This window comes from Giraffa tippelskirchi, chromosome 12 (genome assembly GCF_054371585.1).
Source record: "Giraffa tippelskirchi isolate mGirTip1 chromosome 12, T2T-mGirTip1v1.2.pri, whole genome shotgun sequence".
Lineage (NCBI taxonomy): Eukaryota > Metazoa > Chordata > Mammalia > Artiodactyla > Giraffidae > Giraffa > Giraffa tippelskirchi.
In genome coordinates, this window is record NC_137286.1 from 35800524 (window position 1) to 35828023 (window position 27500).

The window sequence follows — 27500 nt, forward strand, 5'->3', positions numbered from 1 at the left end:
TAAGGTCAAATGAGGTCACAAGGGTGGGTCCTAATGTAATAGGATTGGTGGCCTCATGCACACTCACTAAGGAAAGGCCACATGAGGACCCAGTGAGGTGTCAGTGTGCAAACCAGGAAGAGAGCCCCCACCAGAACCCAGCCATGCAGCACTCTGATCTCAGACTTGCAGGCTTCTGAACTGTGCGAAAATAAATTTCTGTCATTTAAGCCACCTAGTCTAGGGTAACCTGTGATGGCAGCCTGAGCAGCTGAGACAGGCTGGCACTGAATCATGGTTGTTTCTTCTCTCCACGTGAAATTCCTCCACCTACAATCCTAGGTGCTCAGATCTGATCTAACCTTGAAGGTCCAACCCACCTGCTCGGTGCAGACTTCCTCACCTTAGTAAGGAGTAATCTCTCCCTCTAGTAATCTCCCTCCCATGGGATCCCCCAGTACCTTATCCTTCCCTCTCTGATGACCCAGGCTCCTTTGTATTATTGTCCTTTGTGAACATACCTCATCTCCCTGAGAGGTGAGGCTTGACTCCTCTCCGTGTCCCCTTCAGCATTTGGCACAGGAGGCATTCAGTAAATGGCCACTGAATTTAGAGCTCTCTTCTGGCTTCCTCAATTGGGGCACCAAGTTATACTTTGCTTGGTAGGAAGTGCAAAGATTGGAGCCAGAAGACTTAGTGGGTGTCCAGGGATCAGCAGATGAAAGAATCAACATGTCCCACTTGTCTACTCCAGATTCCTTTTACTTTTATTTTTTTCCCAGATGCCTTTTTAGTGCCGGTATTCAGATCCTCCTGGCCCTCTTTCCAAGGCTATAGCACACATTGGCAGCATGCAACTTTCCTTTTTCTAAAGCCCCTTCTTCCCAGAATTGTTAATAGTTCCAAAAAGAAAAGGAAGTGAGGGTCTCTCGCCCACTTCCTCTCTTACCCTCTCCCTATTCCTTCTCCCAACCTCTTGCCAGTGAAGAAAAAAGGTGGCGAGTGCCAGGGCATACAGGTAAAAAGTGCCTTTCTTCAGTGACCATGGAACTACACCTGCTGGCCTTTGCTTAGAAGCCCAAAGGAGAATTCTCTCCAGAGGATGACCAAGAATGGGTCCAAGAAGGCCTTGAAGTGCTCTCTCGTGTTCTGATACAGTCAAGTAGTTTCAATGTGACTTGTCTTAAATTCAAAATGCGAGAATATAATTCTCAGTGAGAAAGAGTATATTAAAGACCCAGAACTCTTGATTGTATTCTTTTTCTTTATTTGCATGCTAGTGGCTCAGACATGAAAGAATCTGCCTGCAATGCAAGAGACGTGGGTTCGACCCCTGGGTTGGGAAGATCCCCTGGAGAAGAGCTACCCACTCCCATATTCTTGCCTGGAAAATTTCATGGGCAGAGGAGTCTGGCAAACTATAGTCCATGGATTACAAAGAGTCAGACACATCTGAGCGAGTAACACTAACACAAGTATGTTCACTTTGTGAAAAATCAGGCTTTTAACTTAAAGGGGATATGTGTTATGCTTCATTGAAAAGTATACTTAAAAAAAAAAAAATAAAACCCAAAACAACTGAACAGTTTGCTTAGGTCACACAACTAGTTGATGACTAGAGTAAAGGCCAGAACTCAGATCTCCTAGCTCTGTAGTTAGTATATATTTTAGAATCACACCCAAGAGCAAGAGGCAAGTTCAGTTTCAGTCGCTTTTGATCTGAAAGTGAAAGGGAAGTCGCTCATTCGTGTCTGACTCTTTGCAACCCCATGGACTGTAGTCTACCAGGCTCCTCCGTCCATGAGATTTTCCAGGCAGGAATACTGGAGTGGGTTGCCATTTCCTTCACCAGGAGATCTTCCCGACCCAGGGATTGAACCCAGGTCTCCTTCATTGTAGGCAGATGCTTTACTGTCTGAGCCACCAGGGAAGTCCTTTTTGATCTGAAGTTGCTGGAAATTCTCTTGGTTTCCTTGGAGTCCTAGTCTGCATCTGAAAATGGACAAAACATTTGAGAGGAGGTTTCTCATTACTACTGAGGCCACACCAGCTCCCTACCTGTTGTCTGATGACTGTGGCCACTAAAGAAATCTACAGGCAGGTCACATCCTTCCTTGGTTCAGTGCTCTGGAAAGGGGCTCTGTGAAAATACCCTTTATGTTTGTGTTGAGCTTTGTGCCCTGAAAGAAAGGGCAGGTGGCCTGGCCAGGCTCAGGGTGGTGCCACCTTAGGCCTTGGCCAGACAAAGATGACAGATCAGTTACTGATTAGTTGCAACTCCATGAGGAAGGCATATAGAGAGATAGACTTACATCATACGGTAGGAGATTTCTCTTACGTATGTTTCTTTCATTCAGCAAGACATTCATGTCCTGTGATGACTCCCTATTGACTTTCTACTGATTTTGGACAGCTTAAGCAGTCCCAAGTGACATTTGACTCCTCCCTAAGGCCTGGGACTGAGTGACTGGATGAAATAAAACTGAGTCCTGCCTTCATCCCCTAACCTGTCAAAAGCCTCTCAGGCAACTCCTCGTCCCCAAGGCCCTGAGCACTGAGGTCAGGCTGTTCGCATCCCCAGCCTTGCTTCCCTGCCCCTACAGGAAGTACCTGACCTAATCCAGCTGACTGTTCATCTGTGCTCATGACATCAAACTGCCGCTTCCCTGTGCCCCGAGCCCGCCTGCATTATCCAGGAGTATCTCACCTACTGAGCCTCCGTGCTGCAGGTTGGCCCCTTCCAGGCTTTCCTAGTGCTGTCTCCCCACAATGTCTGAAATGTGGTTTGAGGGACAGTGCTAACTAGATGTCCTCCTCTGGCTCACTGCCAAGCCAGGGGGGTAGCTCGCGGCACCCCTCGCGGACCCGTTGACTGTAATCTGGCTAAGTCCTGTCATGGGTGGTCCTATGAGTAGAACTCCATACCCCCAGGCACCCAAACTGCCTACCTCCATTTGTGTCTTCTGCAGTCAGGGACTGAAAGATAGTGGCCTCTGACAGGTCATCTCACTACCCTGCTGGTGACCTCTGTAAACTCACTTTTTCAACAGGCAACTCATAGCCAGCTCTGTTCCCAGAGGGGATTCACCCCCAAGGGACTGACCCCCCTCCCCCAGCGAGGGTCAGGAGTCCAGGTGGAATAAGTTATGCTTAAGCTCTCATCTTCTGTGCTGATTTACCAGGAACCAGGAATCGCCATCTTTGAGTTTAACATTGTGCCTGTGCCAGCCAGACTGTCCAGTTTAATATCTTTTCAATTAGTGAGTCTTCCAGTAATAGCATTTTAACAGTGAAGTTCCAAAGAAAAAACTTGTTCTTAATTTTTGTCCAAAGGGGGGAAAAGAGGCTTCTAATAATGGTATGATTATAAATTCTAAAGTGATGATCATTTGGCTGTGCGACAAAATTTGTAGCTAATAATTAAAATAAAGATTTAAGTAAATGCTTTATCAATAAAGTGGATGATAGGGGCACATTTTTCTCAGCCAGTGTCAGGGATGGCAGCCCATAGCCATGTGCTAAATTGTCACACTGCAAGTCTTTAAAATTCCTGCTGGATTTGAAGGTATTAACAAGTCCCTATCAACATTCTCTAAAGGTTTTTGATGTCATTTTAGCTATTGAACTAAAATATGTGAACTATTACTTTGTTGATTTTGTTCTTAAACCAAACTGCATTATCATCTGAGAGTGTGTTCTTAAAGTATTGTTAAAAGTACTTTGAAAACTTGTAAATCCCTATAATTTATGTTTCTCCTGCCTCTGCTGTTTCATTCTGTCCTTCTGGTTTTAATTTGAATGCAGTCCTGTCTGGGTGTGTACCTGTAAAATTGTGTTTTTCCAAGTACAATTTACAGTCTTGACCTTAGATTTTACAGTGTTCCTAACCTTCCGTGAGCTTCCTCCTATACGAAGAAGTGGGGCTTTGGGTCACCCAGCTCTTTTATATTAGAACAGTCTAATCAAGGTTACTTGAAACAGATCTGATTTTGACGTTTCTTAGTTTATCATATAGGCCTAGGGAGTAAGTTCGGAGGGCTTCCCTGCAAGCCCATTAATTGCATTGCCCCATTTCTTAAAATGTACACAGTTGTAAACCTAGACTGCTTCAGGACAACAGTCTGGTTTATCTAAACAATTCTCCTTTTAGACTCAATGGCACTGATGGAAACACAGATAAGCAGTATGGATCAGAGGAAGGAACTTTTGGAGCCTTTTTTTGTTTTTGGCTGAAACTGTTCCTGTTCCCCTAACAAACCCCTTTTTTCTTTCCAGGGGCTTGTCTGCGTATGGAATAAATTGATCCATGTCCAATATATTCCATGAGCTAGGGTAGGGGAAGACTGCAGTGGGAGGGTATAGGAGAGGGTATCTTTCTTCTGAGTGAGCTCTTGGCAGGTTTTAAGGAATATGGCTATTTTGCTTTAAGGGGAAGAGTGAAGGGTGAGGCACTGTGTTAAAGTAGTGCACATCCTCTCTCCATGATGAATCCATGGTTCCTCGTGGATTATAAGAATTTTTAAATGGATGTAGAACTTTTGGCATCTTTTCCTTAAGTTAGGAAATGAGATTTCTTTCTTTTCTGCGCCTTTCAAATATCACTTAAATTAAGCTTTGATAAGGAGTTAGGAGTATTTTTTTCTTCCTCCTTACACTTCTTCAGCGCATTTTCCGTGATTCTTACTGGTGCAGCTGGCTGAGGAAGCGGGACAAGGGGCAGGCCGGGGCTCTACAGCAGCTGACCTGGGGTTCCTCCTCTGTCGCAGGTCATCGTGCAGTCTGGCCGCCACCCCACAGTCCTGCAGAAGCTTTGCCAGCTGCCCTTCCAGTACTTCAGTGACCCACGGCTGATCAAAGTGCTGTTCCCTTCACTCATCGCGGCTTGTTACAACAACCTTCAGAACAAGATCATTCTGGAGCAAGAGATGAGCTGTGTTCTACTGGCCACATTTATTCAGGTACTTTCTGTATTTATGCCAAATTCTCTGACTCTGTGTGAAAGCTAATGCGACTGAAAAATAAAAGTGAACCAGCTGTTTACCCTTGCCATCCACACTACCCCAAAATTTCACCTATTTATAAATAGTGCTTGACTGTCATGATAGTAAAACTGGGGTTTGAGTATTGTATATAATTTCTACTTGGAGGATTTCAAGAAAAAGGTATTTTTCCAGTTAAGCCTGTACTGAAGAAATGTTTTTAAAAGAATTCTTTAAGGCTTTAACTGTTACTTAATCTTGCGTTTTGTCTATTTATAGGGAATAGATAATGACTGCTAAAGAAAGATTAAAACTGCAATTTATTTGTAAATTTTTAAATAAATATTCATATGTATATACACACACAGTCAGTGTGTATATAAGAAAAAAAAAATTGTTGCTTTTTCTCAAATCTAAAACTTTTAATTATGGCCTTATATTTTTCTGATCCAGTGAAATTCTGTAGGACTCAAATCAGAATCAGTACTGTAGCAAAGCAGTATTTCCACATCTAAAATTAACCCAGTCAACTGACAATAGAGAATCAATTTGGTTAGTCTTTAACATTTGCTAATAGCTAATCCTGTTATTTCTTTTCTGTCATTACATAATGACATTATTTGCTGAAAATCTTCTATTATTTTTTCAAATGTTGCACCCTAAAGCCAATATGTTTTTGTTCTATGACGCACATATGCTTAATAGTGTTTTCTGTTCATAATAATAATGAAACAGAAAGCAGAACTTTGTATTGTTATTGTTCCTTATTCTGGCTAATATACATGTATCACTTTTGAAAGGGCGTAACAGTGCCCAGCTGGTTGGGATGGCTAAAGAATCCCCCAAGCTTTCTTCACCTTAGAAGTGGTTTACATTTCTTAAACTATTCTCTATTAGACGATCAGCTAATAAACACACTAGATCAGTTATGCTTAGAAATGTTTTGTTTTCAGCTTGTTTCTTTTTGAGTCTAAATTCCAGTTTCAAAAAAAATTTTTCAAAAATATTCAGATTTATAGGTAGGGTATATATATTCAAAAAAATCTTATAGTTAATAATTAAAATCTTAATGAAGTTTTATATAACCATCATATCAACGTATAGGATTCTTCATATATTCTTACAGCCTTAGGATTAAACAGAAAATACGTTATAGAGAATTTTAAGACCATGATCTTAAAATTCATTCTTTCATTCAACAGGTAAATTTTTAGTGCCTCTGGTGTGCTGGGCACTGCTCCAGGCACTGGAAATAACAGTAGCGAACAACACAGATACAAATTCCTGCCTTGAAATTTAGAGTCGGGGGAGTCAAACAAAAAACAAATAAATGAGCAAAATAAATAGCATGTCAGATTGTGTTAAATGCTGTGGAGAAAAGTAAGGCAAGAAAGGAAACGGGGACAGGGACCTCCAGAGAGATGATACGCAGCTTTTTGTGGCCCGAGCAAAGAGGCCTCGACCAAGTCAGTGATTATTGAGCAAAGACAATTTTGTAGCTGTACCATCTTAGTCCCTTACATTTTTTCAACTGCTTGGAAAACAATTTATAAAAATATAAATGGTATCAGAATCTAAAGTAAGGCTCATATATAGTATTTTCATCTGGTGTTGATCTCAGAGTACTTCTAATTTGACTCTTCTCTATTATAGTTAATACACAATTAAATATAATTTAATATAAATCTAACACATTAACCATATATTTTAGCACAGATTTTATAAATAACTATGGAAATTTCTTATAATGCTTATTTGGGATAGGATGTTAAAAAAAACAAGTTTGGTTTTTTCTATAAATTATTGTGCTCAAGAGAATGAAAGTACATTGGACTTTCGTTTATATAATGGTTCTTCAAGGTTCACTGTGTTAGATTATTAGTAGTCACTAGAAAATATTGAACATAAGAGCTAGCAGTTTGTCCTAGGTTCCTGAAATTTCACGTATTATAGCTGACCTTTTCCATGTTCCATCGAAAAGTAAAATTGCTGGACTTTAAGATTTAGCTACAGAATGGATGGACCTAAAGAATATTATACTACATGAAAGAAGTCAGAGAAAGACAATTACCATATGATTTCACTTATATATGAAATGTAAAAAATGAAACAAACATAGCAAAACAGAAACAAACTCAGAAATACAGAGCACTGGTGGTTTGGAAAGCGGGATGAGGAGGTGGGCAAAATATGTGAAGGGAATTAAGAGGTACAGACTTCCAGCTATAAACTCAGTGTCATAGGAATTTAAGGTACGGCGTAGGGAATACAGTCAACAGTGTAATAACATTGTATGGTGACAGCTGATAACTAGGCGTATCTTGGTGACCATTTCAAAATGTAGATGAACATGGAATCACTATGCTGCACACCTGAGACTAATATGATACTGTATGTCAGTTATACGTCAATTAAAAAAGTTTAGCTACAGAATACATACGGGCTTTTATACTTGTGGGTTTTGTTTAATGTTAAAAGTCTGTCAATATTTTAAGACAGTATTTGGCTAAAGAATTCAGTTTGTTAGATATAAAACAAAGTTATACTTTCCACAGCAGGCAACAACCTGGCCGTTGGTGATACTTAGATTTGAGTCATCATTATTTGATTTAAATATGAGAACCTGAAATACATAACATCAGTTTCTTCAGCTTTTATATTTGGGCTCCAAAGTGTTCACAGTAAAAATAGTTATCTCAGAATTCAGAGGCATTTTTAAAGCCACTCTCAGCAAAGTTCTCTGTTCGTAGCACTGATATGAAAACACTCTTCTTGTTTCACACAGGATTTTGCACAGACTTCAGGTCAGGCAGATAACCAGTCTTATCAGCCCAAAGGTATGTCTCTATTGAAATTAAATGTCATGTGTTTGTTAGCTAGACATTTCTCACTCCACCCTTTGCAACTGTTAGAGAAATCAATTTATTACATCACCTAAAATATTTGAAGTTCAGATACCAAGTGTATTTCAGAGAATAAAGAAATTGATTTTGTCATCAAACATGAGTGTATCAGAATATACAGAGAAACCCATGGAAGTAAAAGAAAAGCATGAAACATCTTTATATAATTTATGCTTACCTCAAGCAAGTTATAATAAATGGTGAATAATTACTAAAGAGCTACGTTGTAATAGAAGACACAATCAGATCATTAATATTGGCCTACATTACTCACATAAATGCTGAAATTACATACATTTAGTTCCCTACCCGTGTTCAGAATAAAATTGTCATTGATAGTAGCCCATATGTTCCCCTAAAATTCAAGCACTTGAATTTTTTATTGAAAATAAAAATTGTAAAATTGTTTTACATGAAGAAAGAGCACAGTTCAGGGGCCAAAAGATTTACAAAAAAATGTTTTTCCCTGTAGCATTTCTGCTGAGGTGAGTCCTGTGATCAGAGCTGAGATGTAGAATTTTCAAGTGCATTTTTACTTTTTTAAATATTCTGCTACCCACACTGTAACTAAGAAGTACAAGTTGCTCTTTGTCTGACTGTCATGTCAGCATCTCTGATTAATGAGACCTTCATCGAAATTTTCCCCAATTCTTCCATTAGTTTGATAGTCTTTAAAGTGGCCAGAGGTCTACTCCCAGCAAGATCCTCTGGGGCACCCACTCAGTAGCCCTCACTTTGGGGGAGGAGGAGGTCACCCTGGGCAGGGGGTGTATGTGTGTCTCACAGTTCTTTACAATGGACAGGTGCTGAAAAGTACATAAATGAGAATATAACTAAAACTGTAACAGTATCATGAAAAAATGTCATGTTTTATTGGCTCAGACACTCACAAGTAAACAGAAAGCTATGCCCCTTTTTAGAAATTCAAGTCAACATCATAGTTGGTACCATTTGCCTAAGTCAGAATTAGTGTGCAAGTTCACTTCTGCCCTGACTCAGTCACAGCCTTTTTTTAAGTTGTTGGAGGCTGGAAAAAAATCATAATTTGTAATCATAATTTGTTACTATATCTTAAAAAACAATGGTTTAAATTTTGAATTTTGAAAATGCCTAGAAAAATCTTCTTCTAATGTATTTATTTTTAATTATACAGCAGTTTTTGTTTTTTGCCAGTAAGAAGTATAGACATTCTTTTTCTTCCTTTTCCTTCTGACATAAGGATGAGTCACCATTTGCTGCCAATCTGTCAGGCATGTCCCAGGGGCTGCCTCTGTCTGCTTGGTTTCAACCTCTCTTTTCCAAGGGATCATCTTCTCTGACTTTCATCCTTTCCCCAATTACTATGGGATTAATCTTCAAAACAGCAAATGGGGAACTGTTCTCTGCTTTGCTTAGAAAAGTCATCGCTATACTGGTGACAGCTCATAATATGCTTACCTGATTTTAAAAAATGATGATGCCACACTAAGTTGCTAGTCTGCACCTGGACATCTGTTCCCCTATTGCTTAGAATGTCCCCATAAAATATTTCAAGATGTTTTGAGTTCATTGCCCAGGTGAACCTCTAAATTCTAAATGTGAAGCAGCTCCTGACACACCACATTCTTATTGCTAAGGAAGAATTCCGGTTTCCAAATCCTCACTGCTGGATGACTGGCTGGCCAGGAGACTTGTTTGTTTCAGTGGCCAGCAAAGCTGCTGATAGTTCCTCTGCTTTGCTGGGCAACTGAATGCCAGATCTGAGCATTTTTTAAAGTTATGTTTAAACTAAAATCATGTTTTAGATCAAACAGACTATTTTAGAAAACAGCCATCAAGTTTATGTACAGATATAGCCTTTCCAGGCTAACTTAAGGATGGAATACATAACTGTCATTTTGTTTTGTTCACATACTTATTTTCCCTATTTTCTTACTCCAGAGTCCCAAAAACAGTGTTTTTCATAATGTTTTACCTAGAGGTTAATGTCTGAGTAGCTTAGAAGCATGAAATAGATTGTAATTAAAATATATATTATATATTTCATACTACAGATATAGATGAGTTACCTTTACTGAAATTTGCATCATGGTTTATTTGAAATGTATGTCTCCATTTTGGACTCAGATATCAAAATAATTTTCATTTCTTAAATGTTGAAGACTTTTAACTTGTTTACTGTTCTCTTCTTTTTTCTCCCCTCAGGAAAATGCCTTGGTTCCCAAGACTATCTTGAACTGGCTAACAGATTTCCTCAGCAGGCCTGGGAAGAAGCTCGACAGTTTTTCTTAAAAAAAGAGAAAAAATAAAGGTTTTGGTTGGTTGTGTATTTGAGTACCCTCATTAATATTTTAAATTGTTCAAAACATTGTAACTACTCCTTAAGAAGTTCATTTTCACATGTTTATACTCTGTAGATACAGTATATACTTTACACTATTTATAAAGACTGTAGATACTTTAATGTTCTAATTCTGCGAGTTTATTTCATTTATGCGCAATAGTTTGGAGTTTGGTAACTTACATCCTATGATAGTATATACTTTGCATTTGTAATATGGGTGAAATTAAACAAAAAGTTAGCAAGTCTGTTTTGTTCTTGTAATAAAATAACTTATTCTGTTTGCAGTGGTGACTTTTCTTGTGAAGGCAATGCAGATTTTAAAGAAAAACTAATTCCAACTCTGGAAGTATCTTAAAGACTTGCTAAAAGTTAACCTGCTTTAAATTTCCCTTATTAGGTTTCTGTAGAAGATGTTTGTAACAGTTTTACATTCTAATTACATAATATGTTCTAGCAGCTATCTGAAATGGACTTAGAGCACTGATTTCATTTGTCTGCCTAAACTTTCCCAGCGGCCAATACCGAGAGTCTCCTATAGAAATAGGATTGCTGAACTGAGATTCTCCAAAATAAAAATTAGAGATCCAAAAAAGATCAAACACAGTGAACCACCCTAAAGCATTTTCTCAAATAACTGCAATGAAGCCGAAGTAAAAATAAAACAGATGGTCACAAAGGTCCTGTATAGACGTTTTCACTCCTATGCACAGCTCACAGCTGAAAGGGAGGAGAGTCTGCCAGGAGGTGCTGACCTTTTCGTATCTTGTTCTCATCGTTTCTCCACCTTAAGCCGACGGTCAGTGCTAAGCCGTTCACTGAGTGACACTGGGAATTATTTCTGTCAGATAAGGATCAAACATTAGCAAGAAAAAAGATCTGATGGCGGGGGGAGAGGAGATTGGGATTAATACGTAAAAGATTCAAGACTAGGGGCGGAGGAGACGGAAAATACAGAAGTTACACCGGATTGTTAAAAGCAAACTTACCTCCTGTTCAGGACACTTATTTTTGGATCCTCCCAAGGCTGTCGAGTTATGTATATGCTGTTTTTACTTCTTTGCAAATAGAAAATAAAGAGGTCCAATTTCAAACGAAAGAGAACGAAAGCAAACGCAATCCCTGTGCGCTGTATGCTCCAGCCTCCCGGCCCCCGGGCTCTCCGGCGCGCTCGGGCTGCGGGGCCGAAGCCCGGCTGGGCTCGGGGCGGGGGAAATCCTTCCCGCTTCAGCGGAGCCGGCTCCCAGGGCTTGGCGGAGACTCGGACCGGGGCGCCAGACCCAGGGCCCAGGGCGCCCGCCGCGGCGCGCGCATAAGCACCTCAAGCCGCGGCCGGGCGGAGCGCCGCACACCGGGAAGCCGAGGGGGCTCGGCCCGGGCGCCCGCACCTCCCCTCCAGCCGGCGGCCCGGGACTCCTCCGTGCCCAAAGGGCCTGGGAGCCAGGTACCGGCGGCTGGCTTCTCGCGCGACGCCGCCGCCCGGGGCGCCCCATCCAGGGGAGGCGTTCCCAAACTCCGCTTGCCCCCGCATCTTGGGGCGTGGATGCAGAATCCTTGTAGCTGAAATGAGTAATCAAATATTTATAAGATTTCCTGCAAGACGCTTCACAATAGAAATATACTTATCTGGTCGGAAATTTGCCAAAAAGCCATAAATAATTGAGACAGCTGTGATTAACCTTCCAGAAACCATACCAGAATTCGCAATTAAACATTTAATTGAATGGTCTCATTTGGCCCGCCCCGCCCCTTCCGGGAGGGGAGGAGGTATGATTGAGACAAACGCCGGCCCCACCCGGCTGGGGAGCCTGCGAGGGTCTGGCCCGGGGGATCCTCGGGGGGTGACTCCCGACCCGCGCGGTTTCTGGAGGTCTCAAGTTCCCTACTTTATTATTGCGCGCTCCGAAGGGCCAAAGTGATTGAAGCTCTAACTCCCCTGGGTTTTACGACTTCTAAACTCTCCCGGGGTGGGGAAAGCACAGCGCGCAGGTGAGCGCAGGCACATCTTGCTCCAATCTACGGGGACGAGTGCCACCCACTGGCGTTCTCCTGGGGGCGGGGGCCAGGTCCCCGGTCCCCCGAGGCTCAGGGGCCACAGGTGGACCCGCTGGGCTGAAGCAAAAAGCCTCGGCTGGGTCCAACCTGTAAAGCTGCCGATGCGACGGCCCAGCTGGAGCGTAGGTACCCACTGCGCCCGGGCTTTAAAGCCCAGAAATGGAGCCAAAAAGGAAAAAGCCGCCCGAGGCCCGAGAGCAGCGACGTTTGAACGCCCAACGCCGTTGCCCAACCGAACTTCCCGCTCTCGGCGGCAGTTCGCTGGCCCGGAGCTCTACGCGGCTCGTCCTTCCCGAAGCCCAGCAAGCTCTCGCGGCCGCGGCTTCCTGCCGAGTTCCGGAGCCTCTCTCGCGCTCCAGGCAGTCGGGGGCGCTGGGAGCCTCGAACCCCGAACCTGGCCCAGGTTGAACCTAGGTCCGGAACTCGCCTCCTCTACCATTTTTCCTTCCTTCCTTCCCCAGGAAGAAAGCCACCTGGGCCAGTTCTTCCAGAGCTCCTTGCCAAGCTTTCTGAATTCTTGGGTCTCAATATTCTGGGAAGGGATTACCCCTCACTACCCCTCTTCTTCCACTTCCGTCTCCCTGCGCCCACACCCGGAACCCTGAGGTCTCCTGCCTTCCACACTGACACCCCCGCCTTAAAGATCCTGTTTCCCACTGAGGAAACTCTCTTTCTGAACTCCTGCCCCTCCGCTCACTCCCTGACCCACTCTCACCAGCCCTTGACCTTATCGACCGGGCGGTGGTGCCCCGATCCAAAAGATGGACTCACCTAGCACTCTAGCCTTTCTGGCGTGATTTCTGCGAGACGCCAAACTTGCTTTATAAATTGAACCACTCCCCCACAGCACTCCACATCTGGTTCCCAATGGAGTATTTCTCTGTGCCCTATTACTGCTCTCAGCCTGACTCCATTTATCAGCCTCTTCCATGCACAGTCTCCATCAACAAGGTGCTAGCCTGTAATTGGTCACACAATCCTCCTTATTGCACTGAATGCCAGTATCTTGAGAAAAGTTTACCTTTACATCAATCAGACCCATATTTAAAAGCCTCTAATCTTCCCTACATCAGCTTAATAAACTCTCTGAATTTCCTGCTTTTATCACAAGTCCATTGGGACTCCTCTGCAAATAGTTTATTATTCATTCATTGTTTCCCATCTCTAGCATGCTGCTTATTCAAGCAAATTCCCTTGCTCTCCTTGGTGAATACTTGTATGGGAAAACACAGCTGACTAAATGTGTGGCAACCTATGCCCTCCCCCAGACAGCAGTGGCAGAATCTCACATTTTTTAAGAGAACAATCTTAGACAATGTCTTACTTAAACCTAGTCTTTGCAGCTCTGACAAAACTAAGCTTTAAAGCTATTTCATATTCAAAACTGAAAGGCTGATTTCTGTTACAAAACCCATTAAAAATTAAAGTTCATTGGGAATACTGCCACAGGGACTCTGAATTTCCCAGAACTATGTAGCCTTTCAATATGTATTAAATTTTGTAGTAGGGTAGCCATAAACTTCTCCATCTCTGGGAATCTCTTTCCTGCTTCAATTACGTAGAGCTACCCAAATTATTAGATAAATCTGCTGAGAAAATCTTATTCTAAGGTGAATCTACTTAAAGAACTAACTCCCATTTCCTACCCTATGGCCTCTTTCATTGAACTGACTTTTTTACTACACAACTGGGTATCTCACTTTAAAAGTTCAGTAAGCATAAAATACACTTGTAATTGTTACAGGTAATTTAATTTACAAGGAAATCCCTATTGTATTACAGAAGATGTTTAAAGATGACCTGGGAGCCAGTAAAATTGATATTAATGTAACTAACCAACCATAGATCTGACACCTCACCAGGGACAATCATAACAAGGCTTTAGAGTCAATCTCTCCCCTTGGAAACCCACACAGAAAACAATGCACCCCTTTGGGTGGCTAGCAACAAACTACAGGAGAAGAGCTTCTAATGTTTTACACAGCAGTACACACAGATACGGGGCTTCCCAGGTGTCTCAGTGGTAAAGAATAGGCCTGTCAATGCAGGAGACTTGGTTCGATCCCTGGGTCTGAAAAATCCCCTGGAGAAGGAAATGGCGACCCACTCCAGTATTCTTGCCTGGAGAATCCCATGGACAGAGGAGCCTGGTGTGCTATATAGTCCATGGGGTCAAAGAGTCATATGCAACTTAGCGACTAAACAAGAACACATAGATACAGGTATCCTAAATACACAGTAACCACTTTGATCAGAATAATTTCCCAATATTCAAAAACAGATACACTCATATAAATATCCAAAAAGGAATTAGATTTTTGATCTATGGATGGCCAGGGAAGAAGTGACTGTAATTAGATAGGTAGATTTTTCCATCTGTAGCATTAAAATACTGCAATCTGTCAAAAGCAAAAATTCAAAGCTAATTAACAACCATAATGAAATTTTTCAAATTCAAGAACCTGTTATTTCCTTTTTTAAAAAGACAAAACCCAGTATTCTGGATCAATCAAAAGTTTTCAAAAGTAAGACTTTTGGAAGTTTAGTCCCCCTATCCAGTGGCCAACCAGAAGGTAAAAGGAAATATCTGTATTTCTGTTTGGGAAGGAAGAATCTAAGTTAAGGGAATAAACCCTCAAAGACTCTAACCCTGATTATTAAAACCGTTTCTGGGCACTTGAGAGGTAAAGCTGGTCCTCATTAACCCTAAATATCTCTTCCTTTATCTCTAAGTTTGCAGCACCATTTCCTAAATCCTGAAGAAGGAGAATAATCTCTTTAAAGTTTGTGCTAGCACCTTGATTTTCAGGAAGTAAAATATAAATGTGGCCCGATCTTCCCACCTCCTCATTTTCTTTCAGTAATTGCCAGCTTTGCTACCAGCCTCCCGTTTCTAATGGGGGAGTAGGGGAGAAATTCGCTTTCAGAACTCCGCCATCAGCTCAGCTGAAACACCTACAGTGGCCTCTGGCCATCCAAGCAGCCCATGGCTTTTTAACAGAAGGCATCGACTTCTCTATCCAACGACCAAAGATGCCCCCTCCGACACATTTTTCCTTACCAGGCCCTACCTGAGCTAAGATGGCAACTTAGTAAGGGCGTTGCCCTCTTTCAAAACAATTCCTGGATAAAGGATATACCTTTGGGTTCTTTTAACTTCGTGGGACAAGGAAACAGAAACCCAGTGCCAGAGATTCTTCAAGAGTAGTGGCATCACTGGTAGGCTGGCAGCTTTCTGAGTCCAAGTGAGGGCTGGTCTAGGAAAAGAATTATCCCAGGCTGCCAAAGGGTTAAATATTTGTGAAGGGTAAAACCTGAGCCTCCCGGTTTTTTTTTTTGTGCTTGCCCGGGGGCCTGCTAGAGATTCAGTATCTCTCGGTTATTTCCTGCGATCACTAAAGCCAGTTTTCAAGAAAACAAGTCGCAGGGGTTTGAAATGTCACACCAAGTGACCTGGGCACGGCATATCCAGGGGCCATTCCCAGCCCCCTCCCACCAGAGCCAGCCCCCGCCCCCTACATTTCGGGTCTGGAAAGAAAATAAACCAAGGACACGCCAGACTGGTTCTGGGTGGACTTATTTTCCCTGGCAGCCTGGATCCTAGCGGGGGCTTGTTGTGGCTCCTTCAGTGTATCGCTTGCAGGTGATGCCAAATTCAGATAAGGAGCCGCCGCCCGGCCTTCTCCTCTGTCTAGACGGGGGAATTAATAAATGCAGCGAGATTGATCACGTCGCGCATCCACTCTGGGGACAGCGCCGAGGATGAGCCGTCTAGGCCCCCCTTTTCGACCCCAGGGCCCGCGGGCTGGCCTCTTGGCTCGGCGGCAGGCGAGCGACGGTTCTAGATGTGGGGGTTCGGGCCTCCAGACCCGCGGGAAGAGAACCGCACGCAGGTAGGGCCCGAGTGCACCGGGCCGAAAAGAGTCGGAGGACCTTGAAGAACGCCAGGTTGGGTTCGGCTCCGGGAGCTAAGGCAAGGTTGAGACGGAACCGCTCGCCCCAGCAAGCGGAACAGCCGACACTGGACCATCTCAGGTTTCCCGCCCAGAGTCACCCCGCTGCCCCGCGGGCTTCCGCGGCGAAACGCCAGTGATGAGGAACGAGCAGGGGGCGCGCTGGCTTCCGGGAGGGCCTGGGCGCTCGAGCGCTTCGGGGGCCTGGCGGGGCCGCAAGGGGCGCACGGAGCGCTGAGACCCAGCCCCGCCCCTCTCGCGACGCCCAATCCCCGCCGGGCCCGCCCCTGGGCGGCGCGGGGGCACGCGGGCCAGCGGCGCGCGAGGCACGGGTACCAGCCGTGGGCCCCGGGCCGAGTGTCATTTTCGTTGAAAGAAGCTCCAAGCTCCAAGCTGCCTTCGTCCAGCCCTCCCGCTGCGCCAACAGCACACAGGAGCAGCGTCGCATCGGGTTATTATTTCTTTTTTATTAAGATCAAAATATTCGTCCCACTATGAACTGGCTGTCCTCACAATAAATAACAATAACTTACGTTTTGTTCGGCAAAGGCTCACACACTCTGTCCTCCGTCGACTGATAATTTAAAACATTTTCAAGGAAAGTCTCGTTTCTACTTTTTTTCCGGCAATCATGCGCTTTGGGGGATTGAGTGTCTGTTCCTTTGGATTTTCCCCGTCCTCGTGGGGCCGGGCCGGGGCAAGAGCCACGGTCTGCGCGGGCGAGCGCGGGGCTCGGCTGGCGCGGGACCTGCCCCGCACGTGCTCCACGCACAGGTGGGTACGTGGACGGGGGCGCCGCGGACCGAGGGAGAGGAGAGGGCAGAGCTAACGCTAGTCAACCCAAATTCTGGTTTTGTAAAAATAAAAGTCCTCGGAGCGGGGCTCTCCAGTCTGGTGAAAGCAGGTTGCGTCCCGGCGATTTTGGCTGTCCCGACCTCCTCTCTCAGTCCTTTCTCTCTTTAAATAACAATAATCATAATTACAAAGGCAAGAGAGTTTTCGGAGCTGGTATGGCCTGAGCATGGGTGAGTCTCATGCAGGGAGCATGCGAGGTCCGCGGGCTGGCGGGGAAGGGTCCCCCCTCACGTCTCCACGGGACTCGGCACCATGCTGTTGGGGGTGTCCGGGAGCTGCGAGGACAGGGAGGTCACGTCGCTGCCGGAGGAGTTGCCTAGGGAGCCGGACTCGGAGAAGGAGACCTGGGGCAGCGGAGACACCGGGAAGGAGCGGGTGAAGACGTGCCCGAGCTGGTTTTCCCGGGCAGCCAGCTCCCTAAGGTATCCTTGGGACAAATCGCCGGCTGAGAGCATGCCCTTGGAGATGTCGGCCGGCCCCCAGGCGCACGCAGGAGTATTAGGGCGGGCAGGGGCACGGGTGGGTTAATCCCTCGACCTCTCCTCCGGGTACTTTAATCCAGGGAGACCTGGTTTAGAGCGAATTATGGGCCGGGTGCGGTTGCAGCTACCAACCTCCTTCTTCTCCCAGCCCGTCTTCCCCTGAGAGCCCCCCACCCCTTCCCACCTTGGCTAAGTGACTAAATCCACCCCACCTCCCCCGGAGTCCAGCCGTCCGGGCAGGTAGAGCAGGTCCTCACCAGCTGCTGGAAGGCAGGTTGATCCAGGTCACTCTGGAGGGCGAACTCGCTGAGCGCTTTCCACGGCGGCTGGTACGTCTGCACCTCGACTGCACTGCCCTGCACCGCGCTCTCATGGCGGATGGGGCTGCCCGCCACCAGGGGCGTCCCGGTCAGTCCCTGGAGGCTCTGCGGAACAAGCAGAAGAGGAGAGGCAGAAGAGTTAGGTCTTGCGTTTCCCACCACCTTTGAGACCGGGACCCCAGGCCCTTGCACGTGATTTGGAGCCTGAAACTGTTTGGGGAGGCCTGCACTTGTCCGCAGCAGCCGAGTGAGCCAGCCCTCTCCACTGGAAGACACCCGGGGCCCCAAAACAGCCACCACGGGCCAGCCTCAGTGCTGGAAGCCAACATGGCAAGGGAACAAAACGCGAGGGCTGCGTTCCCACCACCTCTCCGGGTTTGCAGAGGGAAAGTATTCAAACCGAGTCCCGCTGAGAGACGGACACAACCCACCCCTACTTGCTGGAGCTCGAAACCAGGCTACCTTGGGCTCCGAACTGAGCCCCGGACCCCAACTCCGGTCTACCGCTGGGGCTGGGGAAGACCTGACCTCAGATACAATAATTAAGGTGCCTTCCAACCCCAAAGTAAGCCTCGCTCTGAAAGCACAAAGACACGCTATTTGGAGTAAACAGTCCCGCCCTGGATCTCCCGAGAGCCGGCCCAGAAAAGGGTGCGCAGATGCCGCAGCGCGAACCCGAGGCTCCACCTGACCCGACCCTCCATCTCCCCGTCCCTCACCGTCTTGTCGTTGTGCTGCTGCTGCTGCAGTTGCTTCATGAGAATGGATTTCTTCTTGTCCTTGCACCGCTTGTTCTGGAACCAGACGCGGATGACCCGCGGGCTCAGGCCGGTCATCTCCACCAGCTGCTCCTTCATGAGCGCGTCGGGCCGCGGGTTGGCGGCGTAGCACGTCCGCAGAGTGTGCAGCTGCTTCTCGTTCAGCACGGTTCGCACGCGGGTTGTCTTCTCGGTCTGTTTGTGCACGTGCGGGCGCAGCGAGGGCTGCCGGCCGGATCCCGGGTCTGCGAGGGAGCGAGAGGTGAGCCAGCGGCCGCCACCCACTCCCCCTGCGCCCCGCCCCGCGGCGGCCGAGCCCCGCGGGGCTCGATCTCGTTTGTCTTTTCTTCCGTTTATTTCGTTTTCTGGGTCGTCTCGTCTCCCTTTTCGTCTGTTCGCCCTACCCGGAGAAAGGTGTGCACTTTCGTCCCTTCCCTAGTTCCTCCACCGAGCTCCCCGCCGCTATCTCCGCAGAGCAAGCAGGGCCTGGGAATTCCGAGCGAGGCCTGTGCAGGACGGGAGTGGCCGCACCCTGCTGTGCCTCCTCCGCTTACCCGACCCTCGGAATACCCGCAAGGGCTCCGTGGGACGAGGGAAGCCCTCCAGAAGAGACGCAGTTTCAGAAGAAGAGGAAGGAGGCACGCCTGGGTCGCTGGAAGGGGAACGGAGGGGCCCGAGCGCCGCTCTGCGACGGGACAAGGGGGTTTGTCTGCCTCTCCCGGGGGTCCCCCAAGAGACCGTCTCCCTGATTCTGGAGCCGCTCGGACAGGGCCAGACCGTGTGTCATTAAGACCTGGCCTGGGGTCCGGAGTGGGTCTCCCCGACCTGAAACAGTTTCTTTCTGCCAGCCCTTGGATTTCGGCCCCAGGGTCTCCTTTCTTAACGCTCTAGTTTCCCTGCCCAGCGGCCGTTTTCCTGGCCGGCGCGCAGCCGCTGGCACTCTCCTCACTTGCCCTTGGGTTCTCTCAACCCCAGGTTGAATAGAGTCAGGTACTTAGGGCCCTATTCCGGTGGCCGGAAACCTTCAACAAACAAAAGGGAGACCAGGATTCACTCAACACTGGCATCACACCCCCATCTGAACCAGGTCTACCTACCCTTGGATACAAGTCACACTGTTTCAAATTATATCCCCTTCCAGGTATTTCTAGGTCTGGATAAATATTCACAAATAGCCAATCTAACTCAATGTCCTCATTCTATACTAAAAAGAAGACCAGCAAAAGCTCGATCCCTTCGAGCACACAGCACCCAGAGGCTCAGCCTGGTCTGCAGACTGATGCTTCAGGTCTGTGGCTACTTGCTGGTAACTGCTCAGCTGGAGTCACCATTCCCACCGGGTAACCACACACTTAGAACCAGTCTCTGGGCATCTCCTGATTATGACCCAGATCATTCCCTGGGGTGTTTGTCATTATCCCTGAATCCACTGTGCTTCCATTTCTTTCCCACCAAGAAACGTTTGGCTACATTGTTCATCAGACTGGGCCTCAAAAGAAAAACGCAGACATTTCACTTTCTGTTGGCTGGTGAGCCTTGAGAGCTGTACCCGTGGACTTCTGCTTGGCTGAGCCCAGCTCTAGGCTGGAAACTGTATTCCTTACACATATACCCCCAGGCAAACCTGTCTTTTCTCTCCGGCAACACACAGACTGCTTGAAATTCCCAGTACAAGGTCCTTAGAGTCACCACTTGAGATGCCCCGTTGTCATTTACCTTCCTCCTCCTCCTCCTACTGTGTCCCACACATTCCTAAAAACACAAATCTCCACAATTCCGAACACTCATACACACAACCCCGGCTCACGTTTACCCACAAGCAATTTTCCCGGTCACACACGAACATACACTCCGTCGAGTTCCTAGCAGAGTTCTGCACTCACCCAGAAAACCCCACAATGCTGGCAAACGGAAACACACCCAAGTGACAACTTTTCGTCCGAGCACAAGCACCCATCTAAGAACACACACACACATGTGCACAGCACCCCGGAGCGGGCAGCGCAGTGCTGGCCGCAAGCGACTTACCTGGCAGATGCAGGCCGCGGGCGCCGGGAAGCGGGCCGGGGCTGCGCGGGCTGCCGGCCGCCGCGCGCTCGAGCAGGAGGCCGTGGTCGGCGCGGCAGAGCAGCTCGTGCTCCCGCAGCGAGAATTCGTCTCCGGGCAGCAGCTGGCGGCTGCACACTGAGCAGCGGAAACATTCGATATGGTACACGCTGTCCCGCGCCCGCATCACCAGATCGCTGCTGCTGAAGCCCACCTGGCATTTGGCGCACTTGATGCCGAAGAGCCTGCGGGCCCAAGGCACGGGCGTTGTCAGCACAGGGCCTGTGGCCGGCCTTGCCCGCCGGGCTGCTACCCGCCCAGGGCACGCGCGCCCAGGAGGCTTTGTGGTCGCGAAGGTGGTTGCGGGGACCAGCCCTCGGGGGTTCCCAGGCCAGGAGAAGCGTGGCGGCACGCGTTCGGGGCGGGGGCACGCAGGCGGCCTGCCACTCTCGAGCCCCGGCCCCGGCGGGCAGTGGCGCAGCCCGGACACTTGCGGGCCTCACCTGACGTAGTCCCGCTTGCAGTAGGTCTTCCCGTCTCTCACGAAGCACGTGCACGTCTCGTCCAGGTACTGGCTGCACTCGGCGCACTTGAGGCAGGCGGCGTGCCACTCGAGGTCTGGCGACACCCGCAGGATAAACTGATCGTGGATCTGACTCCCGCAGCCCACGCACATGGCCGTCCCGGGCTTCTCTGCCGGGGAAGGGCGCGGAGCCCGCGTCAGGCCTGGCTGCTCGGACCCCGGCCGAGGCCGCTCCAGCCCCAACCCAACCTGCTCGCGCTCTCTTCCAAGAATTGGGACCACAAGATAAAAAGGAAATGGGCTTTGCAAAGGTCCAGATAATTGGAAACGAAAAAAAACGAAAAAACACAATCTTCTGAATCTGTGAAGGCTTTTCGTGTCTCCCCACCCCCTCCTCAGTGTTTTTTTTTTACGCTATTACATTCATTTGAACACAGGCGTTTTATTGATATGTCCTGTAACTAAAAGCTAAGATGTAAGTGAGAAAAAGGGTAAATAGACATTTAAGCCCTGCGGACGCCACCCTATCAATACTGAACGGTGATGTTCCGGCATTTCCGTCCGCACACTCCCTCTCTCCGCGACTCCCTTCTATCCCAACACAGACACATCAGCTTTTAGTGGAGTCTCTGCTCATCCTCTTTGACATTTTTTAGCTTAAACATACCAGATCAAGCTAGAGAAATCTTCCTTATTTGAAAGCCCGAAAGGCAAGAAAGCAAGCAAACAAAAAAAAAACCCCACATCCCTAAATCAAACTATTGCCCTAGCGCAAAACAGAAGCAAATTTCTCAGCCCGAGGTCAGCCTAGCAGGCTTGAGAAAGAATGTTTAATTATAAACTAAAACAACAGAATTCCAAAGGATAAGCGGTCCTGCAGGAAAATGTATTCGTTTTTATTTTTTCTCTCCCAGTGTCCTGTCAAACAGAAGCCACTTGTAGAATCCGCTAAACATTCTTCTGCATTAGAAATATTGCATATCAAGCGCGCGCACACACACCACACATATACAGAGAAAGACTTACTCTTGGAATGATCCCCCATAGTACCCAGAAAAGGATAGTGAAAAATAATATCCACCATGCAGAAAAGAGATGTGCGCAAAGCGTGCGGCCAGGGGCAGAAGGACGAGGGTCTTGCGCCCAGCCTCGGCTCTTTGCTAACTAACTCCTCCTGCCCCGCGGAGTTGAAGGAGCGATTCCGCACCGGCCCGCACGCAGCATGACGTCAGCACGCACTCGCCCGTGGCCGGAGCTGGGGGCGGGACCTGTGGCGTCACGAAGCTTCCCCAGAACCGCAGGGGTTGCGGGGGAGGTGTTAGGGACCTGGGGGCTGATGGGCGGGGTGGGTTGGATGGAAGGCGGGGGTGACAGGGGATTGGCTGAAAGGAAATGAGCCAACCCTGATTGGCCCAGAGTGAACAATGGAGCGCGGCCCCCTCCCCGGAAACCTACAAGGATCCTCATTCTGGCCCCGGGTCGGGCTATCCCGTCTGGATCTTGCGTCACTGCTGAGCTGTCTCCGCGACCGCCGCAGCTCTGAGCTTCCTCTTAGACTTGCGGGGCGGTCTCCCCAGGCGTGCTCGAGCAGTGTGATGAATATCTGGGGGAGTAAAGGGCAGAGGTGTCTCTTTTAAATGCTCCTTTCTTTCATTAACAACAACAAAAAAATTCACTCTCTTGTGACGAGAGCTGGGGAGAAAGTGGTCTGTTTGGACAAGACCTACACCGTCCAGCCGGCTAGCGTTCTTCTCTCAGACGCCTTTGTTCTCAGGGTCCAAGCTAGAGAGAGAGGTTAAGGGTTTGGGTAAACTGTTTAGACGTTCCCCACCCATCCGGCTGCGGAAAACTTCTCCGAGTTGGAACGTTAGGTGGGTAGCACCAGAACGCAGAATCCGAAGACCCTCGCCGGATCCAGACTCCAGCCTTGACTTGCATTTGGGGCGGGGGTGTAATTTGACACGGACTCCCTCATTCTTTCCCCTACTCGAATAGCACAGCTCCTTCTAGGAACAAGATTGGGGTCGAATGTGTGTCTCACTTCCAGAATAAACGATATTTATAAACTCTTCTGTTTTATTTCACAAACGAACTGCTATGCAAATAATTAGAAACATGTGGTGCGCAGGGTGATTTACTATCTATGCAGTGGCTTGTCGTTCCTTAGAAAACCTGCAACTTCTGAGCAAAGTCCGGGCATTTCTTTCTTTCAAAGAAATTGCTGTGGGTTTTGTCTGAAAGGGTTCAAAGACTGGCCTATGAATTATAAATCACAGTTACCCAACCAGGGTGGCTGTTGTTGTTTTTCCCATTAAAAGGTGTACCAAGAACTTGGTGTACGCTTGAGTGGGGCGCAGGTGGGCTCACAGGCATAAAATGTTTCCACGGAAATCTCAGATCCGGCCCACGTCGGCCTGAGGGCACGGTGGAGCTCCGCGGCCCTTCTGCTAAAAACGTAAGGCTTGTCGGCCTCACGCTCTGGACTGCTTGCCGGGAAATGGGTGCAGTCAAGTAGGCAGGGAGAAGCTTTGCGGAGAGCTGGGGCTAGACCCTCAGCGCACACTGAACTCACTACCCGAGGACGGTCCCCGCACGGGCTGCGAGCGCCCCTCCGCCGGCCAGCGCTGTGCTGAGCGCTTCACGTGGTAGCCCGGTCGGGCTTGTAAGACTTTTAACTACCGCCGCTACCTTTGGAACGTCTGGTCTTCTCCTGGTCCGGTTCCTCAGCACAGCTTACCAGCCGCTGTGCCCACATGCCATTTCTTGAGTCTTTGGCCACTTAGCGCCCCAAACAGCACTCACCCTTAGCGTATGTGGAGCACGTCGGGGTGGGGAGAATGCTGCGTTTGAATAACGTGTCTATGAAAATAAACGGGGTTGAGGAACGAGGGGGAGGGAATGGGTGGATATATCTGCACGTGGCCACTCTGTGACCTCAGGCATGTCGTTTGACTTCTCTGACCTTCAGTTTCCTCATCTGTAAAATGGGGGAGGGGAGAAATAGTATCTACCTCTGTTGTGGTAAGAATTATTCTCTGGAAAAGACTTAGAACAATATCTGGCACATAGTGCGACACGTGGTAAATATGACACTTATCTTTATGGCTTTATATTGGGAGTCTGTGTGTACACCGTGCCTTACCTGTTCGCGGTGCCTGCCTGCCTCTGAGTGTGGAGGGGAAGTCTATCCGTGTGTTTGTGTCATCTGATGGTTTCTTTGTGCATTTCCATGTATGGTTGTTCTGTGTGTCGCTCCTGTGGGGATGGAGGCTCAGAAAGTGTGGTATGAGTGAAGAGTGTGTGTACAGATGATGTCTGTGTAGTTGGGCACAGTCTCAGAACGGGGAGGCGGTATGTGGTAGGCACCCTTCTGTAGTGAACTGAAAAAGGTGCTCTTGGCTGGTTGTCCTCCCTCCCCGACTGCTTTGGGCCTGGCCAGACTTTGAGCACCCAACTAGCAGCAAGCAAATCAATTAACTCAATGGCTCAGGCAGCCAGGAGGGGGCGGCTCTGGGCTGGAATCCTAGTCTAGACTGCTAATCTCTTGGGCCAAGAGAAATTTCTCCTACAACCCAGAAAAACCAATTGTTTGAGACCATATTAGGGAAGGGGGTGTTGTGGGGGCCGTGGGCAGGGGTGGGAAGGAGTAGGGGGTGTAGGAGTAGGGGTGGGAAGGAGGGGGCAGGAGGGTGAGTAGTTGATCTCTCCTGGGATGTCAGGTAGCCAGGTCATAAACCAGTATTCTTTCAGTCTTTATCATGTACTAAGGCCCTGATATTAGCCTATTAGGTCTTTACAACAATGTGAAGAGGTGGGTGGGCCTCCCACGGGGCTCTAGTGGTAAAGAACCTGCCTGCTAATGCAGGAGGATACAAGAGAGGCGAGTTCAATCCCTGGGTCGGGAAAATCTCCTAGGGGAGGGCATGGCAACCCACTCCAGTATTCTTGCCTGGAGAATCCCATGGACAGAGGAGCCTGGTGGGCTACAGTCCATAGGGTCACAAAGAGTCAGACATGACTGAAGTGACTTAGCAAACATGCACGTGATGAGGTGGGTAGTGTTAGATTCCTTCAATCCCCAAGGAGACTGAAACCTAGGGAGATGACATGATTGCTTCTGGTCACAGGATAAATCAGAGCTGGCAGTCACAGCGGGTCTGCCTGGCTCCATAGGCTTTGCTGCTTCACTGTGGTCGAAGATCCACATGAATGTGGTTCCATCTTTCACCAGCTTCACTTCTCTGGAGCTAGAAAATCAAGGACTGTTTTCAAGACCCCTCCATGTGGGTCTCCTGGGTCACAGCCATCCTTGAGAGACAGCACAAGAGTGAGAGAAGCAAAAATCCTTTTCCCCTGGCACAGCCACAAGGGGCCATTGATCTGACCCTGCCTTGGTTGTCTGCTTCCCAGATACTCCCATGGTCCCCTTCTCCATGTCCCAGACTACAGGACACAGGAGATCTGGGGGCCCTCCTTTTCTGGGCTTTAGAGTACTCTCTACTCTTACAGGGAATAGCAGCTGGAGCTCCAGAACTCTATATATTCCATAAAACTAGCCCTGGCGGTGACCCTCCTCCTGGGAAGATTCTGGAAGCACAGAGAAGTCTCTCTGGATTCCTTCTCCCCAGACCTCCCCCACCCCACCACTGCTGCCTTAAACTCTACTCACAATTCCCCTAAAAGATAGGCTTACTGTACGGAAATCCTTGAGAAAACACAGAACAGGTGGTCACTCACAATACAGGGACAGCGGCTCCCACCCTGAAAACAAAACCTGAAAGAAAGAGCAGGAAGGAACCAGGCAGGAGGGGCTGGGGCCTGGGAGCAGATCACAAAGCAAGCTTTATTATCTTACACTTTTGCTTAGTCAAGCCTCCCTTCTTTCCTTCTAGAACTCGCGAACCAAAAAGCTGCAAGACTCTTTGGAGACTTTCTCTTTCAGGCCTTTGTCTGACAGAGAAAAAACTGCAGACCAGAGAGGTGGTCATCCTTGCCTGGCCTCCTCCTCCTCAAGCACAGAGCTCACACACAGCTCCTACAGGCCTGCATGTGCACACACGCTCACTTCCTTCCCCACTCACTGCCTTCCTGTTCTTACCCACTCAGGAGACATTTACCTGCCGCGAGATGTTTTCTCCTATTCATCATCATGGAACCACATATATAGGGAAGAATGTGGAGCTTAACCTTCATGATCAGAATCATCCTCATCATAGCTGACATACAGGACTATAACTTGGAGCCACCTTCACACACAGGACTGCCAGTGTCACAACAATTCTAGGAAGGAGTTACTACTGTTAAAATTATCCCTGTGTCTGGGACTTCCCTGGTGGTCCAATGATTAAGAATCCACCTTGCAATGCAGGGGATGTGGATTTGATCCCTGGTTAGGGACCTAAGATTCCACATGCCACAGAGCAACTAAGTCTACACACTGCAACTACTGAGCCCTCATGCCACAGCTAGAGAGTCTGTGTGCTGCAACGGAAGATCCTGCAGAATGCAGCGAAAATCTTGCATCCTGCAACTAAGATCCAATGCAGTCAAATAAAGAAAAATTATCCCTGTTTCACAGATGAGGACCTTGAGGCTTGGAGATATTAGGTAATTTGTTCCAGGTTCCATAGCCAGTGGAGCCAGGGTTTGAACCAGACTCTCTGCCCCGTGACTTGCTGGTAGTATCATTACACTATATGGCCTCCGAATCACTCGCAAAGGGCATGTCACAGACACATTGTCCACCCAACACAGAGGAAGCTGTTGCTAGTGATGGGAGCATTAATCCCACTGTGAGTATCAGAGAGGGAACTGAAGGCCAATGACCTGTCTTCCAGGATGTAAGTGACAGAAATGGAGCTGAAAGACCCAGGCCAGGGGTCTTCCTGCTGGAGTTCTTTGGGATGGGATTTCTCTTTGCCCACCTGAGGACCAGGCCTCTCCTCTGTCTCCTGCCTCCATCCCTTTCCCATCCCATACCCTTGTCTCCAAAGGCAGTTGGAGACGTTGTACAGAGGAGGCCAGAAAGGGTCTCAGGACCCACATCATCACCACCATAGGCTTCTGAGAGCTCGACTTGGGGGGAAGTTGGGCACCATGTTTCAGACAGCAGCTCAGGCCTGGGAAGAGCAAGAAACTTGGCAAATCAGAGTCAGATTTCAGGCCTCCTGGTATCCAAACCCATCCTCTCTCCCCAGGCTCTCTTGCCTGACCCCCACCAGCTTCCTCTGAGCAAACAGGCACCCAGTGACACAGGGCTGGCCCATCCCTCCCTAACATTCACTGGACACTTGCTTCTGGCCAGGCCTTGGGCTAAGCCATCTTAAG

General features: G+C 48.0%; 3 protein-coding genes across 32 annotated transcripts in view; 1 reads left to right on the forward strand and 2 right to left on the reverse strand.

Annotated features, from left to right (window-relative positions):
• The window catches only part of SCAPER (S-phase cyclin A associated protein in the ER), a 407833-nt gene extending 397365 nt beyond the window's left edge, over positions 1 to 10468 (forward strand). For all 30 annotated transcript variants that reach the window (XM_081549564.1, XM_081549573.1, XM_081549582.1 and 27 more), the window contains 3 exons: positions 4746 to 4937; positions 7744 to 7795; positions 10046 to 10468. In XM_081549564.1, coding sequence (XP_081405690.1) covers positions 4746 to 4937; positions 7744 to 7795; positions 10046 to 10149 — 348 coding nt within the window. In that variant the 3' untranslated portion in view covers positions 10150 to 10468. The remainder of the gene's footprint in view (positions 1 to 4745; positions 4938 to 7743; positions 7796 to 10045) is intronic.
• On the reverse strand, positions 9916 to 13167 carry LOC145528600 (uncharacterized). The gene is made up of 5 exons (XM_081547264.1): positions 13008 to 13167; positions 12324 to 12616; positions 11171 to 11741; positions 10937 to 11022; positions 9916 to 10127 (listed from the first exon to the last, which is right to left on the reverse strand). Exons 1-3 carry the CDS (start codon positions 13165 to 13167, stop codon positions 11409 to 11411), a joined length of 786 nt encoding a protein of 261 aa, XP_081403390.1. The 3' UTR covers positions 9916 to 10127; positions 10937 to 11022; positions 11171 to 11408.
• A 3469-nt stretch (positions 13168 to 16636) lies between these two features.
• ISL2 (ISL LIM homeobox 2) lies at positions 16637 to 22414 on the reverse strand. The gene is made up of 6 exons (XM_081549589.1): positions 22200 to 22414; positions 21154 to 21343; positions 20633 to 20895; positions 18566 to 18849; positions 17784 to 17951; positions 16637 to 17388 (listed from the first exon to the last, which is right to left on the reverse strand). The coding sequence occupies exons 1-6, from the start codon at positions 22255 to 22257 to the stop codon at positions 17272 to 17274; spliced, it is 1080 nt and encodes a 359-aa protein (XP_081405715.1). The 5' UTR covers positions 22258 to 22414; the 3' UTR covers positions 16637 to 17271.
• Positions 22415 to 27500: the final 5086 nt, after the last annotated feature.

Bases quoted from the DNA above. Each gene is read 5' to 3' on its own strand.
- LOC145528600 (XM_081547264.1), bottom strand. From the start codon at position 13,167: ATGGAAGAGGCTGATAAATGGAGTCAGGCTGAGAGCAGTAATAGGGCA. The intron at 12,617-13,007 runs GTGAGTCCATCT...TCGGGGTTCGAG, and splicing joins CAGAAAGGCTAGAGTGCTAG to GCTCCCAGCGCCCCCGACTG. The intron at 11,742-12,323 runs GTTGGACCCAGC...TACTCATTTCAG, and splicing joins TCGCATCGGCAGCTTTACAG to CTACAAGGATTCTGCATCCA.
- ISL2 (XM_081549589.1), bottom strand. From the start codon at position 22,257: ATGGTGGATATTATTTTTCACTATCCTTTTCTGGGTACTATGGGGGAT. The intron at 21,344-22,199 runs GTAAGTCTTTCT...CTTCCCCGGCAG, and splicing joins TATGGGGGATCATTCCAAGA to AGAAGCCCGGGACGGCCATG. The intron at 17,952-18,565 runs GTGAGGGACGGG...CTTGTTCCGCAG, and splicing joins AGCAGCACAACGACAAGACG to AGCCTCCAGGGACTGACCGG.